At 34.6% G+C, this 17,970-nt stretch overlaps 1 protein-coding gene across 4 annotated transcripts in view; it reads right to left on the bottom strand.

Moving 5' to 3' along the window:
• Positions 1-17,970, bottom strand: part of PAPOLA (poly(A) polymerase alpha) — a 43,354-nt gene that overhangs the window by 14,753 nt on the left and 10,631 nt on the right. For all 4 annotated transcript variants that reach the window (XM_056492690.1, XM_056492691.1, XM_056492692.1 and 1 more), the window contains exons 4-14: positions 17,873-17,954; positions 17,283-17,392; positions 15,280-15,333; positions 12,073-12,184; positions 10,753-10,842; positions 10,519-10,657; positions 8,978-9,050; positions 7,389-7,509; positions 6,367-6,451; positions 1,904-1,957; positions 1,031-1,150 (exon numbers count right to left, since the gene is read on the bottom strand). In XM_056492690.1, the coding sequence (XP_056348665.1) occupies positions 1,031-1,150; positions 1,904-1,957; positions 6,367-6,451; positions 7,389-7,509; positions 8,978-9,050; positions 10,519-10,657; positions 10,753-10,842; positions 12,073-12,184; positions 15,280-15,333; positions 17,283-17,392; positions 17,873-17,954 (1,040 nt within the window). The remainder of the gene's footprint in view (positions 1-1,030; positions 1,151-1,903; positions 1,958-6,366; positions 6,452-7,388; positions 7,510-8,977; positions 9,051-10,518; positions 10,658-10,752; positions 10,843-12,072; positions 12,185-15,279; positions 15,334-17,282; positions 17,393-17,872; positions 17,955-17,970) is intronic.

Here is a 17,970-nt window from a genome sequence, read left to right as displayed (position 1 = left end):
TAGTTGTAACTGATCTCAAACTGCAGATTTCACTTAAAATCCTCCCTTTTGACAGATCCCCTTCACATGGGATGGTAAAAGAATGTCCTTTGTATACACTGGGAAGACAACCTTTACTGGAAGTATTGCCTGAATCTAGTTCTCTGAAATAAGAGCTAATTGGAGCCTCTGATTATGCAGGCAGTTGTAGCTATACCTCAAAATGATGCTGAGGAGGTACTGCCTGCTTTTGTCCAATTTTATTTGGAACACGCACGTAAGGATTATACAACCTCTTAAAAAAACAAAAGTAGCTCCATACTGTACTTTGAAGCAGTTCATGTGTGGAAAAGACCCTGTGCAAGTCTAAAAAGGCTCTTCCTGTATCTCAGTAAGGACGAACTTCTCTCCCATTCTCAAACCTCACACAAAAATATGATTCCTTACAAATTAATTACGTTATCTTGGAATAAAATCTTAAAAGAGTTTTCAGCCCCCACACACCTGCAATCGCTGTTTTCAGTGGGAGAGGAAAAAGTCAGAAAACATTTCAAATCCTCAACCATCTGAAGCATTTGATATTCACTCCACTGTTTCCACAACCTGATAAATTCTAACCAGTCATTATGATTTCAATTATATTCATCCCAACTGCTAAATTTTGTAAAATTAAATAAACTTAGTTACTCAAGAGCTCTGCTCTACAGTGCCTGATGTTCCCCCAGATTCTCAGTGCTTCCTCACAAATAAAACAGCATTAACTAAGTAGCAGTAACTTATACAGGTTGGAAGGAAATTATGAAATCAATAGTTATTAACAAAAATACATTTCCCCTTATTTTCTGATTTATAGACATTCCAATACAAAATTAAAGGGTACCTAATTTCACAAATAGTACTTAAGGAGAGCTGAGCATCGTTTGCTTGCCTTTAGGTGCTGTCATTAAAAATCAATTAAGATGCTATAAAAACGTCCATTTATTTATTAATGAGATTGTATTTTAGTTGAATTAGATTCTCCCTACTAAATGAAGAAAATGGGTTTGCTTACTTGTCAGGATTCTCCTTGGGTGCTGGGAATGACTGTGGATTCACATGAGCCAGTGTAATGAATTCGTTCTTCTCCAGGTTTCCAACTAGAATACGGATTTTTGATTCCACCAAGCCCACCCTGTATAAATGTCATTTATTAGCAAGATCTCATTAACTGGAAATAATAGAAGTATCTAACATCACGTATCAGGATAAAATCTTCAACATTCTCCTTATACTAATACTTGACACTACTAATGAATTAGTGCATGCCAGATTAATTCAGATCAATAACTTCAGTTAAGGCGTTACAAAAGCTAACAAGGGAAGCTTAAGAATGCCCTGCAGCTCTCTCTGCAGTCTGAATTTACAAATGGAATTAAATACAAGACATTACACATCAAGTAAAAGGCAGTCAAAAGAACCACCATATATTTATCCAATATTGGCTTCAGGTGATGAATTTTAGAGATGAAGAAATTCCCAATACCTGCCAATCTTGAAGTTTCACTAATAAGAGAGAGCAGAAACATGGGAAAGGGGAATTTTAGTTTGGAGAAACAGCACTTCAAGTGACTGAAAACGTACCTCCTCACACTGATTACTAAAAAAAGTGCACAAGGCATTTGTAAAGAAAACCTGATACTGCTATTAAGGAAAAATTCAAGCAACAACCTTCACTCTCCAGTTCTTCACTTTTACTGGTTTTTTTTTCAGAATTCTACAATCTTTATTCATTTAATTTTGAAATGCTGAAGCTCCAATTCCATTCATTAAGATGACACCTGTGTCCAAGATTGATTGGGGTGGGGGGGGGGGGAAGGTGGTGTTCTTGTTCTTTGGCGGGGGGGGGGGCGTGTTTTGGTTTTTTGAAATCTCAAGGATTACTCACCATTCTAGTCGCTGTTTTTCTGTCGGTGCACTTGCTAGGAGTACAATATAATGCCTTTGGAGATAAAGACAATATGCTATTCTATATGTATTTCTAAAACTAGACATTCAAACCTTAATATTAAGACTTTGCAGTAAACTCTACATTGTAAAATACAGATTATTAACTTAAATATATACCTTATATTAAGTTAAGCTTTGCTAATTAGAAAAAGGGGCTATGTCCCAAGTGTATGATTAACAGACTTCAAAACATTTTGGAGTTCAGGGCCATTTGCTGCAATACCAGTAACCTTAATAAAAGGTTAGGAATGTAGCACCAGTTGAAATATTTCAACGCCTGATGAGATCAGGGATTTAATTGATTACAAATCAGGAGAAAAGTTATGCACAACTACCTTTACATGTCAGATGCCTTAGTTGCAACATTATTTCTGAATAGTGAGAAGAGTGGTTAGCACATGCACATTTTGTCAAAATCCGAAATAACGCTATGAAATGTGGCTTAAAAATCTGTATCTGAATTTTGGAATTCTCTGAATACACTTATCTGACACTTCAAAAGAATGTTTCCTTTGATGATAATTCTTAAAGTCTCAGTTATTTTCCGGGATATTCAGTGTATACCCACTGTAAGTAGATTTCAAAGAGACAGTATACAAAACAGAAATGGTATTTTAAACAAAGAAGCCCAAAGACAGCAGAATGGGAAAAGATTACTTTTAACTTGAGTTCAAATGAGGATGCCAAGGCAATCTCACATGCTTACAGGCAGGTTTTTCAGCAGCTTAGCTAGGAAGTCTTTAACATCTAAATCACCCAATGCCACACTATTCTGTACAGGTATGGCATCCCTTCACAGCAGGATTTAAAGAGTAGTAACACAAGAGACTTGTCCCTAGCAAAGAGCTCATGGAGACAAAAGCAAAGTCAGTGACACTGGAAAACTATGGTACAGAGTGCTCTGGCGCCAGAGGCCTTCAAATCACAATAGCAAACCCAAATCAACAGATCAAATTTACAACTACGTGCCTCTCTACTTATCTTTAGGTGGCAAGTGCCAAAATCCTGCTACATGCTACAGTCCTCTGATTTCAGTCAGAGAATGTCAATGAAACAAGAGAACCGCAAGGGAGAAAACTGGAGAAACTTTTTTCCTGTTCTAAACAATACAGAAATAAAATAACCTATTCATTTCACATTTTGGCAGTATTAACTGCTTCACAAGAAAATGTAATGGAAAAAGATAATAAGAGACCTTAATTCTATATGAGAAGTTACTAATTACTAATACTGATTTATTCTAAGGAGCACTACACTTTCAGTAAGATTCCTACACCACACACATTGCATACTTGCAGAACTTTTCATTCACTAGGCAATGTATAAACTTTTTGAAATTTTTAACCATGTCTGAATTGAAAAAGACAAATTTCAAACCTGCAAATATTTGAAGAAACTGATTTTCCAGCTACTTATTAAAATCATTCCTGTGAAACAAACTATTAAAAAAAAGTAATTTGGCTATGTCTAAAAGCCTCAACTAGCTGGTAAGCACCTACAAAAAAAACCTCTAAGCCTTATTTATGAAAAAAGTAAGTGTTGATTAACTATCTCTGCTCAGATAGTGTTCGCTGAAAAAACGGATCCAATTTCTCCTCACTCAACTACCAGCTGTTAGTGCTGAGAGGGAATTATTCTCTAGAAATTTCCTACTAGTATTTTCAATAAAATTGAATAATTTATGTAAAAAACTATGGTTCCCTTAGTTTTAAGAGTCCATGGTCTCACTGCTAAATTTTGCTACGACAAGATTTTTTTTATCAGTGCCTCATTCATAATTTTATCACAAAGCACATGTGTAATTGAGAAGTATCTATCACTACATTATAAAGAAAAAGTGGTCTTAGCTTAAGCTTCTGCCTCTCAATGCTGACTTTTAGATTCTGGGTATTATTCAGAAGTATATCAGAAAATCAGGGGTTTTGTTTGTTTGGGGACTTGGATGTTTTCTCACTGTACTCCTTTCAGCATTCTTTTCATAAAAATAACCTACGTAGAATCTACAGAATTGTAATTCACCACTAACACAAGTACTTCTGAACAAAAATACCCAGTCATATTACTTTTTAGGGTAAAAAAGCCAAAAACAAAACAAAATAAAACCCAACCCAAAACACTAAAAACATCAACTGAGAGCACCTGAATGTGCTGAATGTTCATTTGAATTTTTCTTTATTGCCCATCTGGGAATTATACTTGAATTCAGTACTTTAAAGTCCTATGAAGCCAAGAATTTAAACCAGGGTTTTAAAAGGTGTATCTATATTCTACTTATTTAGCAGAATTCTCTCTTTTAACAACACAGGAAGAATATGCTAGAGCTCATTAAATGAATGCTATTTCTCTCAAAACACTGTTCTCTTGCACTTAAACTGCAACACTTCAAACTTATATTCTTTGAAATTCTTGTCACTTTCCTGTAAAACACTGTATCTACACGTTCTTTGTTGCTGCTTTCCCTTTCTAAAAACTTAAATCTAGACAAAGGGCAGGTAATACATATTTCAACTCTCTAATTCCAAGTAATTGCTGACATTTAAAAAGAAAGAAAAAAAAAAAGTAACTAAAAGCAGATGTCCTAATTTTCCTAGTTTCTAACCTGCTCCTACTATGCAGGTATGCAGTAAGCTCTAGACTTCCTTAGCTACACATCACCGAGGTTTATTTTAAACACAAACTGCAAGTCAGAAGTTCTTATGAACTACAGATATTCAGCAACTAATGGCCATTGAGAGTGATAGATTACTGAAGCTATGCTTGCAGAGATTATAATAAATGTTTGTCTCAGAGCAAGGATCAGATGTTCTTTTATCTGGCAGAGCATTACACACTGCTATGAACTTCAGCAGAACATGCCAAGGCATCTATAACTTAAACAGGAGAAGAGTTTGAAGAGGGGAAAAAAGTTTTTCAAAATACCTTTTAGAGGGAGATCTGACCAAGAGAGCCACATTTACTGCATATAATTATTTACTTTGTAAAGGCTACTAACCAAAAGAGTAAAAGTATCCTACTAAGGGAAAACAGAGAAAATCCTGAGTAATTTAAATTAAAGCAGGCTCCATAATACCATTCCACACTTAAAAAATAAAATTAGAATGAAGACATCTTGTGCAAAACAGAAAACCTGGATATATAATGTTGAGCAAGAGAACCTTTTATTGCTACACCCAGTAAAATGGCTTAAGCTGGTACACAAAAAATCTGCATTAAAATGGAGATTATTTCAAATGACATTAAATGCTTCCTATTTTTTCTCTACTTTTGAAAAAAACAAAGAAAAGTACTAGGGAACTTATTAGGAACCTCTTGAATGGAAACTGATTCATCTGAAGCCCATTTTTTACTTCAAAAAAATAATATAATTTAACAGTGTTTTTTTAAATGTTTTCAATGTTAAGCTCAAAGGAACAACATAAAAGCCATCCAAATGTCTTAAAGCTTTTAACATGCAAAAGGTATAGAAACAAAACACAGACACATTATTAAGGTCATCAGTCTCTTTTAATGGGGGAACTGTATATTTCAATCTTGTTTAGATTAGTACAAAACCAACCAACCACCCAACACAAACAAGTGTAAAATATATTTGATCTTGACTCAAGAAAAATGGGTCTCCAATTTCAACTGAGGGCAAAGAAGATGTAGTCCATATTTTAATAATCCATATTTATTATAAAAATACAGCTTTCAGCAAGTCCATGTACATTTAACAAGCTTCTGCCCCACAAGCATATTACTAGAAACCCTAAAAGTGTGAAGTGTGAATTTCAGTATTTCCCTCAGAGACATTACAAAATTAGAAAAGCTAGGTGTGAGTTAATAAAGATTCAAGAGCCTTAAGCTTTAATGAAAAAAAAAATTTGGTAATAACTAATACAACTGGTAGTTAGTCAACACAATTGCAAAAATATCTTTATTATCAGAGTAAACTGTTGACTATATTGACAGAAGAAAATACAGTTTCAAGTACTTATTCATCTTATGTACTGACCTTCAAAATAAGTTCTTTTAACATCTCTTTTCTTGGGAAGACCCATTTTTAGAACGCTTACGACAGGACTAAAGAATATTTCTATTAGTGAAACCAGATTACACTTCTTCAATGTTACTGGTAGCATACCAATTCTAGAGTTAACTGGTTACATCCTAAATACCTGGTCAGGAGCTAACTGGTTTCTAAAATACAGGTTTAAGACACAAAAAAGTACCTGAGGAGATAATATACTTTCCAAGAGAGGGGACAGTAGCGTATTTTTCCCACACTATACAAAAGTCCTTACAAAACACTTTCTGGACCTCTAATGTATGTATATTTATGATGCTACATATGCTACAGAGCATTATGAGGTAGTTCAACTGATAAACTTAAAATATTCTCCCATGCCATAAAATACATACTTGTACTTCTGAAAGAAGTTTGGAGCTTCAAAAAGTTTGGACCACTCTGCCTTACTCAGCAAAATTTCATCTGTGATAGCAAGACCTAAATTACAAAAAAAAAAAAAAAAAATTTAAACTCTTTTTTTAATACAGTTGAGTTTCTAGAGTAAAGACAGTTTATTAACTTAGCAAAAATGACGACAAATTATTTTCTCCCTACAAACTCACAGCAGTTTATCAACAAGATTTATAATTCAGTCATACTTTTATTGGTCATTAGTTAAACAAACAATATTAAAAAAACGTCATAACCTGTGTAGAAATGTATGCTGATTTATCAGACTGATTATTTCACATATTTTTGCTCTGTGGTATAACACAGCTCATTTAGTTTTTTGCATATGCCACACTAACTATTCGGTTCAAAGATAACAGATCTTTTTCCTTATAGTATTTGAATCACCTCTTGTTCTTGTACAAGGCATTTTACAAGGCAAAAAAATAGTGAGACAATAAGGTACTGCTGTGTCTGAGAAAGCTTCTTGTAGATTCAGTTCTTCTGAATCAAATCCACTTCTTGCTTTGAAAACATCTTCTCTTATCTGCTATAATTTTTCAAGTACATTACTTGGATAAATCCAGGGGGCTCATCCTCAAGAGATGATACTGCCTTATATTAGGCCTAGAAACAGGCATCAGGCAGAACTACTATTGCTAATCCTTCATGTAACATTACACAATCCAAGCCATTAAATAAAGTTATTATACCATTAGTTCTAATTTTCAGAGCACAAGGCATTCTCTTTCATTACCCTCAGTTTCTATGAGTAAACACAGACCTGCAGAAGGATCTACTAAGTCTGCAGTGTTAAGTAACATTAAGTGTAATAGGCCAAGTTTTACCTCCCTCAAAACAGTCTCATGTCAATAAGCTTCTTAACATCCACCCACCTCCCCCTTTCAAAGTGTACTCAATAAAACTATTTCAAATTTGTCTGAAAACATCTACATAGAGAGCTATATAGTAAGATGAGACTTACCTTGTTTAAATTCCTCAACCATGACCATCCGTGTGGAAACGGACACATTGTACGTAGAGTTCTGCTGTGGGTATGCTGGTGTAATTATAGGCATAAGATGGTACCTATCACTGGGGTTTACCTACATATAACAACAGCCAATCAGTTTTCTTCAAGCATACACATCAGTTAACAAATTTGGATTTCTCCCTTTACTACAACCAAGTCTTAAGTTCTAAGAGACCTTAGCTTGCGGACCGAGAGTACAGAGATAACTCAGGAAACAAGAATAATGCTTTTACAATGGACATCTTTCTGAACAACACTGATGTGGGAGGGCTGTAACCTATCAGCACATCAAGATCAACTTGCAGGCATTTCTATATCCAGAAATGCCAACTAAACAGAACAATTTCCCTCTTTAATAGAAACTGGTTTGTGTTCACATGAAACCAAGGACACCTGATCACAATACGAACACCCTCTGCAGAATGACTGTCTTCAGACCTTGTGAAAGGTATTTTATACTTTATTCTGTAACACTACTGAAAACTAAGAGCCATTTTAAGAAAAGAGGCTCTGTGCTACCTGACAAGCATCACTTGCAGTAACATAATTTTATTTAACAGCGACAGGGTAACAAAAAAGAAAGGACACAACATACACACACAAATTACATTAAAATACTATTAGGGTAACAACCCTATAGAAGGATATAGAAGGATAAATCCCTGCCATTATCTTAGCACACTTCGATTAGCTACTACAACAGTTCCTGTCACACACTGACCTCAAATCTCCTATCTCAGGAATAAAAGACTCAAGAATGTGTTTTCAACTGTTTCACATATTTAAATGTGAACTTTTGTCAATCAGAAAAAACAGCTTTGAAGTACAAATGGGAATACATCTCAACCTCTGATGCTTACAGTATTCATCAAAATAAAGATCAGTTGAATATGAACTGTTCTATGATTGACAAAACAGCATTGAGCACACTCATGCTACATCCTATTGAAAGCTCACAGTGGGAGCCACGCATCTGCTGCAAACTGTTTCACTGACTGCCTGAAGGACAATCATGTCCAATGTCCTTAATGTAAGTGCTACAAAGATGGAGATGAAGTATTATAAACAATACACAAAACAACTGAAATACTTAAGTTATTCTCTTCTTAGGTGCAAGATTAAAAGACATTTTACTACAACTGCATCCAAGCCTATCCAGCTGTAACTTGCACTGAAGTGAATTCAAGATACTTGCAAAAGTAATGAGTTTTAAATAATAAGCAAACTGTTTTAAGATTAGCAATTTTCCAAAAATGCATCACTTTAAGACTTAAATATAACTATTTATGCTGAATTTTTATTAAGCTCGCTTATTGCAAAAACTGGGAGAAAAACTACATTGTTTAGCAAGTGTGCTTCAAGAGGTCAATTCAGAAAATTGGAGAAACTTTGTTTTATACAGGAGAATCAGAGGTTACTTATGAAGATATAACACCACAACATCAAGTTCAATAAACCCAAAATGAAGTTCACCTAGAATTTTTTAAGCAACCAAATTTATTGTACAGTGTGACTTAGAGGGGAAAAAATAACACACTAACCCTTGGGTCCCATACAGGCAAATTAAGATTGCATTCTTCTGGCTGTTTCAATAGCACTGGATTTGGCCATTCCCTGTTCAAAAAGATTGTAGCACTGCATAAGACTATTGGATACAACCATGTATGTTACACAAACAATACTTTTGAATGTGATCCTTCTTAAATCTGCTCACATAATAAAGCACCATTTCCTCATGACTATGCTGGTCTAACTGGGGTTGTTTAAATAAGATGTGTTGCTGAACTACAATACAACTGCAATTAGCTTCTCCAGGGCATCAGAACAAGGAATTTTCTGTAGTCTTGAAGGTTTAGAACCACGGTTTAGGTAACTAATTTAAACTCCTCTAAATTCTTCCTGAAATATACCAGTCAAAGAGAAAGTCCTCTGTGAAGATTGACATTCGGTCCATCTTCAAGCTAGCTGTTTCATGGACAAACTACAGAACAAACAGCCAGCACAATTACAGCATATAGCATCATTAAAAATCACATGTATTAAAAGAAAATTATAATCAAGAGAGAAAGAAACCTTGTTGAATTGAACACTAAAAAGTAACACTTGTTCATCAAACCATCCTTCCCCCTGAATAAGTTACCTTCCAATAAAGAGCAGAATTGGAATTTGTAAACTATGTTCCTATGCTATGCATGTACAAACTGGAGAGAAGCCCAAGAAACACATTAAACAGAGACTGCAACCAATTCCCCTCTACTACCTTAGTGTGGCAGAGTATTACTAAACACTACATACCTCAAGGAGGCTATAAAGCCTATGAATACAAGACAGTGAAAGTGTGCAAATTATCTTCACATTAAGAAGACACTATATTTGGAGTAAAGCAACACTATGGTAAATGATTCTTAAAGTCTGTCAGTGTCTAATGAAGAAATCCAAATATGGATTTCCAAGAAAAACTGTATTCATTTGTAATCTGCAAAGTTCACTTTTGTCTCGTTTCTTCTAAATTTACCTGGAATGTTCCCGTTAAGAGTTATTCAAACCATCTTTCTGAGCTAACTAGCTCAATCAAGAGCATGAAATGGCATGTAATTTCAGAAACATCTACCACTCCACACTGACAAGATGAAAACCCAGATTTTTGCCACTGGTCCTCTTAAAATGTATTTAAGCTATGTGCCAAAACCAGATACTGGCACACCTCCTTTATCCATTATCCCGTTATCTGAATATTAAAAGACTTGAAACTTTGGGATATATGCTACTATATTGTACTATGTAAGTATTTTATCTGGAGAGTATTGTTGAATTACAAAAAATACTTGAGAAAATTTTAATTAAAAACTGTGTGGTTTTGGTTTGGATATTTTAAAAACAAGACATGTTGGATAACTTACTGAAAAACTAAACTGACAATTTCTGGTGGCAAGAACAATGCTTCTAATTTATCTTAATCTGGTAACAGCTGAAAATGGTACCATAAAAACAGGACTAAAATTTAGTGTCTACAAACAATTTTATTTTAGTTTAATCTAAATTAAAAACAAACAAAAACAAACAAACAAAAAAAAAAACATACCATTTAGAAAATACCAAGAAAAATTTATGTACAAGAGTTGATGCTATTGCATTTGGATAAAGCTGGCAAGTTCTTGCTACTAGCATAGCCCAGGACACACCGCCAAGGAAACCTAGTATATTGGAATAGATGTTGTGGCCTGTGGATCGAGAAGGAAAGAGACAAAAGGAGAGAAATGTCAGTAACTGAAAGAGGTAGTGAAAACTTGACCAATTTTGTAATAAAACTGCTTACGTTTTGCCCACAGTTTGATAGCTCTCAGTGTTAACCTGAAGTTGTCAATGTTTGGTACTAGATGCAGAATTTCATCGGTTACCCGGCAACCTGCAAAAGAAAGAATTAATTACAGTTGCTGCTTCCAAAGTTTTTTGCTTGCTTATCCTCCCCCACCGTCAACAATACTAAACTTTTTAGATAAGCATGCTGGAAACTCATTTCATATTCTGATCACTTTTGTTTTGGATTAGAAAGTTTAACATATTTTCACAGGCTTTTTCTAATTTTTAGTGTTCTAGGGCAACAATCAGGTAACCAATTAATGATAGCATGATTACAGTTTTGGACAAACACTTGATATTTTTGTTAATATAAGCTCCTGAAGAAACAAACAAGTTCTGCTGTTATATGAATACATGCAGTGTATCACGGCATAAGCAGGCAAACTAAAAAAAGTACAAGTATTCATGAACCTACAGAAAACCTGCCAGCCATAGGTCAAAGCTTTTAAGAACAGACTAAAAAGAATAGTTTTTAAAGATACTAGCTGTACTTCTACTTTGATAGCATATTTTCAGGCTGTAACATTATAGACGGCAATATTAACTGCTTGATTTCATAATAAAGAATAAGTAACACTCCATTGTTTACTAAGTAGCTGCAGAGAGCTGTTTGCAAGAAAACATTATTATCTGAGACTACATTTGAATTAAGAGGCAACTACAAATTCTAGAGATTGCACAGACGGGAAATTCACAGAACACTTTAAGTAGCTGTGATGATCTCAAAATATCAAGTTTTCAGCTTGTAACAACAATCACTGCTCCTCATGCAAACATGCACTTCTTCTCCATCAAGATGCAGCCAGGCTGAAGCCCCTACCAACCTGTATATAAATAACCATTTTTAAGCAAATGTATTATAGAGAAGTTAAGGGTTACACAAGCTAGTAAGCTACTAAAGAACTGACCTAAAATTGACACCATTTTGATATCTCCAATTTATCACTGAAGCAATTTCATATATGTTTATGCAAACCAAATTAAAAAACAAACACAACTTTATTTACAGAAATAGGTAATGCTCCACACAAAAGTCTTGCAAGTCCCATTAATTTCTACAACCATATACCAGCCAAACAAGAGAAAAAAAAAAAAATCAAACAGTCTGGCCAACAAGCAACAATTCTTCTTCTCCAGGAAGGATATACAAAACTGGCAATGACTATTTCCAGATATGAAGTTGCTGTATTTTCAGTCAAATCCACAACTACTGTATCAAAGAACCCAGGACAGTTAAAGATTAGACAAGCTGATATACAAAGCAGTATATACATACCATTAAGACTTCGTATGCATCTAATGTCTAAATTTTTAAGTAGGCTGTCGTCTCGTAGATCTAAGTCCTCAGGAATAGTTTGCAGTGCTAATCTTGCAAACAAAATATCAATCTTAAGAACAAAAAAAAAAAAAAGGGTAAAACATTAGAAAACTGTTCTTTCTTCTGTAGTATTCCGTAAGTCATTTTCATCAAGTTTACTAATAGTAGTCTTACTAGCACAAAGAATCCCTTTTAAAAAATACATACTAACATCCTTCACAGACACTTAAAGAAACACTTTCAGGTGCTTCATCTATCTTACAGCTCCTTTTCCAAGAGGACAAAATACACATTTATAATACCAACCAGCACACACACAAAAGCTATGCTGACTGCCAATGTAAATAAAATCTTTTAGCAAAAAGCATCACTTCTAGGTCCATAATACAAAATCCTACCAACATGAGAACAATATTCTAGAGAAGAATTCTAGAGACAACTGAGGGGAGTCCTCATTGCATCCCCTCAGGAGGAAGTTGAAGATGACGAAGGGGCAGGTACGAATTCCTTCACTCTCGTACCAGTGACAGGACTCAAGGAAACAGCATAAAGCTGAGCCAGGGGAGACTTATATTACATACAAAGGAAAGCTTTTTCACCCAGAGGGTGGTTAGGTACTGAAACAGGCTCCCCAGGTCAGTGATCACAGCCCCAAGCCTGACAGAGTTCAAGAAGTATTTGGAAAACCCTCTCAGGCTCATGATGTGACACTTAGGATGTCCCACACAAGGCAGGAGTTGGACTTCGATGTTCCTGATGGGCCCCTTCCAACCCAGCATATCCTATGATTCCATGAAAATGACCATAGGAAGAGTAGGATACCTTTCTCCATCCCCTGTAAAGCATAAGTGCAATCAGTTGACTGTATGGAACACCAGTGTCTACCTCTGAAGAGTCTACATACCTGATTACAGAAAACGTTCTGAAAATTCAAGCTGCTGAGCAAGCATATACATTTTGAAATCACATCCAATTTCTTTGCTATTACTTCTGCAATACTTAAACATAACAGCTTTTCTAGGCCAAGAAATCTAAAATACTATTCAGCACTGAGTTAGTTTTACATTGCCCCACACACAAGGACACTGCAGAGTGCAGAAGTCAGTTGATGAGAATATCAAGTGCATATCAGCAGACTGTCTGCAAGGCAACAAAGGCACTTCACCAAGTGAGGCTTTTAACCAAAGTTGTTATCACTTGACCTACAAGACGATGAAATACCAAGTACTGTTGCACCAAGAACAAAACTGGTTTAGTTACATTAAAATTATTTCAGATAAAGCAAAGCTGAAGACAACTTAAAGACTTTTTGTAAGTACTTAAAACTTTGCATCCATTTGTTTTAAACTATGAAGCTCTTCTCCACAGAAAAGTATTTCCAAAGTATTCAGTACATTTTGTATTTCGAAGTCCTTAATAGCTGATCTTATCAACAGTCTGGATTACATACAGAAGTTCCTACTTGAGTCAAAAGTACTACTTCTCAGTATAAAACAAGTTTAAAATTAACTTCAGCTTGAAATTCTGCTCTGATCTCTAGAAGATCTAGCACCTCTAAAGATTCAAAGCTCATTGACATTTATTTTCAAATAAAGAAATTAACAGCCTGTCTTATGTAACTTTGGGAGAGGTAGCTGGCAATCAAATATGAAGCACTCTACCCAAAGAGCAAAAAAAAATGAAGAAAGTTATTTATTTTAATCAAAAAAATAAAATGGCCATGTAAAATCTTATTGTCAGAAATTTTTTAAGTTTTAATAACAGGACCACCACAAAACTAAAGTCCTTATCTTCAGTTCGACCTTCTGGCATGTTTTGCCTGGGTTAGCAAAAGGAAAGTTAAATTAAAATCTTTTAACACTGACATACCTGGGCACAAACACAACTACCAGAAACTGTGGCCCAACAACACTGGTATATACAAAGACTGTGCTTATGACATAAGAAAAAGAACTCTCATGTACTGTCAGCAACATGAGTTAAGTCTCTGTAATAAACCTTAGCCCATCAAAGCCCATCATAAATTACTATATTGAACAAGATATTACTTCTTTTAAAGCAGTCATTTTTTCCCCCTATTTGGTCTTATAATTCAAATTTCATTTTTTAAAATGCTTGAATGAGGAAAAAAAAAAAAAAAAAAAAAATCCAACATACAAAAATCAAACTGACCAGAGGACAGCTACGGCAAATTTCAACATCTAGAATGAATACCTAAGCTATGTAAACAGCGAACAGATTCTCCAGAAAAATGTTCCTTAATACCCAACTGCATATGGACAGTATAAAATGGCTAACAGATACAAATTCACGACTGGAAGAAAAGAAATTGCCAGTCTTATGTACAATACTACACCATATCATTTGCCAGAAGATAAGCACAGGAATTCCTTCCCCTGGCACTTACTGGTTGACATAATCCAACTGTAAGTCTCATTAACTGTGTGTATAAATAGTTAATGTTTTTGTCTTGTCACCAAGAGATGACAGTTTGACTATATAACAGTCTGAGAAGAATAAACAGAGTATCTTTTGAAATCACCATTCCTGTTTCCTTAGCAAAAATCAAATTAAACAAGTTCAGTGCTCCAAGACAGGTGATCCATCAGGCTACAGCCACCAAAACCATTGTTTTGGTCACATGTTTACCAATATGCTAAGAGATCAGGACAAAAGGAATACCCAGCTTGCCTTCAGCAGCACACTTCTGAGAACTAGTTAAAGACACAACTTTCTATAATGTACGAAAACAAAGTAAATCTTTCATGTTTGGACAGTTAATCACTAGCAGTCAAAAAAAAAATTCTGAAGCTGCATTATTTACAAATATAATTTCTATTAAATGTTAAGCCTAAATAATTCCTATACTGGTACTCTACAGGTCAGTAAACTAATTGGTACAAGCGGGTAGCAGGGCCAAAAAAAAAAAAAAAAAAAAAATAACAGGGAGATATTCTGCATACAGCTCTAAGTCCCTCAAGAAAAACAGGTCAATCTTAAATCTCCACCTTCAATTATACGACTGAGGACTGTTGAAAAAAATTAGGTACAAACTCTGGAGAGTCATTTTAATAGCATTCCTATTGATGAATAATGACTTATTAAGATCATAAAAGTTTTGTTTCAATCACATTTTACCAAAACAAATGAAAATAGGATCTTTACCTCTATTCCATCAAAACAAAGTTTAATAACTGGGACAAAAGCTTCTTCAACAGCCTGGGGGGAAAAAAATTGGATTTTATTTTCAGTATAGAGAACATTTATAAAAAATAACTACCATGTCTAGACAATCATAGTGAAATGTTATTTATATCAATGCTTTTCTGTTTTCAGGTTTATTCTTGTCAGAAATATCTTTCTTTCTCCACCACTGAGAACTTATGCAGTAAGCAGTGATCTACCACGTGCTGCAGCTGTCTAGGCGTCAATTATGATCCAAACTTGTACCAACCTGCTCTGATGGTGTTACCTCAGGGTTCAACTCTTTCTCCCTATATACAAGACATGATCAAGCATCTTTTACTTCTCACAAATACCTGTAAGTATTCCAAGCCCAAGCTATGGGGATTCTTGCTCTAAAAGGCCTCATTTCTGCTTCTAGAGTTGACACAAGAAATGAGGAGAAGACTGTGTAACTATGTAGCCTGACATCACCTAAAGCAGTTGCAAGACACCAGTCTCCAGAGGTCGAGTATGTTTTTAAAATGTGGTCAATATCACAGTGTTTTGATGAACAATGTCACAATGCAACTATGGAACTTCACAAGTACTCTGGAATCAGCTATGGATATCATTTTCCTGAACTGAGCATCTGAACTAAATTCAGATCTGCAGCACATTGTTTTAGCAAAAGCAAAGAACACTGCCTACTTCCAAATAAAAAAATACTCTGAATTGTTGGATGATAAATTGTTCCAAGAGTGTTTCAGTTCTTACCAGGAGGAAGAGACAACACTACTGTCCATGCTCAAACCTTATTTAAGGTTACCTTAACATTACTGGTTGTCAGGATGGACCAATCCTAAGCAAAAATCAAATTCACACGAGTCTCATACTCACTACAGCAGCCACTAAAAAAGTCTATGTTTCCCTAGAGATGGAGATGTACAAACTCCTAATACTAGCTGAAATTTAAAAGTATTATGACAACCTGACATAAAAGTTAGTTATTTCACTGCAGAGCTACACTGAATAACATAAATACCTTGCTGCTAAATGAACTACATTACCTTAGAGTTTACAGCAAAGAATGGAAATCTGAAAATTTGAATCCTCACAAATTCAGCATGTCAATTTAAATATTAGTAAATGTGTTCAGACAAATCACTGATAACAGCTGTTTCAGTGCATATAGTGTTACCACCAGATGTTTGCACTACCCTGGTAGTTACCAACTACAGGGTGCATAGACTGGAAGAATACTGCAGAGACAGATCCATTTATTTGATGAAAGCAGGACTAAACCAAATAGATTTGCTACTAACTACCTTAAAAAAAAACAAAAAAAAACAACTGGACCAGAGAAAATTTACTCTGAGCCAATATCAAGATTAAAACTCCCACCAGTTGACTGAGGGAGCCAGCAGTGAGGCTTAACAGAAACAAAATACTGCACTAGTACAGTTTTCCACTACTATAAGGGAAATCTTCATCTTTAGAAGCTAAAAATCATGCACAAGCATTTAGTAACAGGACACACTAAAAAATACAGTTTCCCTTTCCAAATGCACAGTTGACAGACAATATAAAAAGTTCAGTTAATATAAACCACCATTACTGTTTATATAAGCATATGGTTATAAAAAAGCAGCATAAAACCTTCATTAAAACCAAACAAGCTTGGTCCTGAACCCTATCAGGCTAACATTTACATTTGCACCTGTCTGCTTCTAGTGAGTAACCAGAAATTTTGCCATACTAACATATATGCTAGGAGATCATTCTGCCATCCAAATTTTTGAGTGTACCTGTTAACTGAGAGCAGAGAAAATCTGGAAGAATCTCAATTTATTTCAACTCTTACGACAGGTTTTGCTGCAGGTTAACAAAAAATCCTTCGCAATTCTTAACAATAAAGTTATAGTTACTTATTTAATGCATCATCTTTCACTACTGAATTTTCCTAATCCTCATGTCAGTAAGTTGTTATCAGGTGCTTCACATACCCTCAGATCTTTCACTTCTTCTTGTTGTTTTAGCTTCTCATAAAATGATGTGAAAAAATCACTTCTTTCAACATGTCTTGGTGCAACACACAGGGCATCAATATCAGCACCTGAAATTGTTAATTAGCAGAAGTAAATTATTCAATATTTCACATGTAGGAATGCCAGCAATAGACATTTTTATTATATTTTTATTATATTTTTATTAATAATAATTAAGCAGGAAAATTTAGTTTTTTATCATGTGGAATAGTGTTTTTTTTTTTAAAATACTAAGTCAAACCAAACAAAAAAATTCACGGCCATTAAACATACAGAACACATACATACACTCTTGCATCAGTTGTGGAACACTAACTTTCAGAGAACAAAACATGAAATTTAAGATTACAACTTTTTCTTTCAATAAATTTCAACTTTTTGTTTCCAATCCATGATGAAAATATAATATAGGAATATATTTCTTTTATTTAGAATGAAGACTAGATATGGTTAACCAAAAAAATTAAGAAATCTAACCCCACTCCAAATACAGCAAGATCAATAATTAGCTCAAACACATGGATTTTTATAACAAAAGGAAATGTTACCTTTTGTATGAACCCCTAATCTATAGGATCCAAATGTAAAAATTTTTCCTCCAACGTTTTCTATTACCGATTGTGGAAGATTCTAAACGGAGCGAAAA

The sequence above is a fragment of the Oenanthe melanoleuca genome, chromosome 5, assembly GCF_029582105.1.
Source record: "Oenanthe melanoleuca isolate GR-GAL-2019-014 chromosome 5, OMel1.0, whole genome shotgun sequence".
NCBI lineage: Eukaryota > Metazoa > Chordata > Aves > Passeriformes > Muscicapidae > Oenanthe > Oenanthe melanoleuca.
This window is presented reverse-complemented; position numbering and strand designations above follow the sequence as displayed.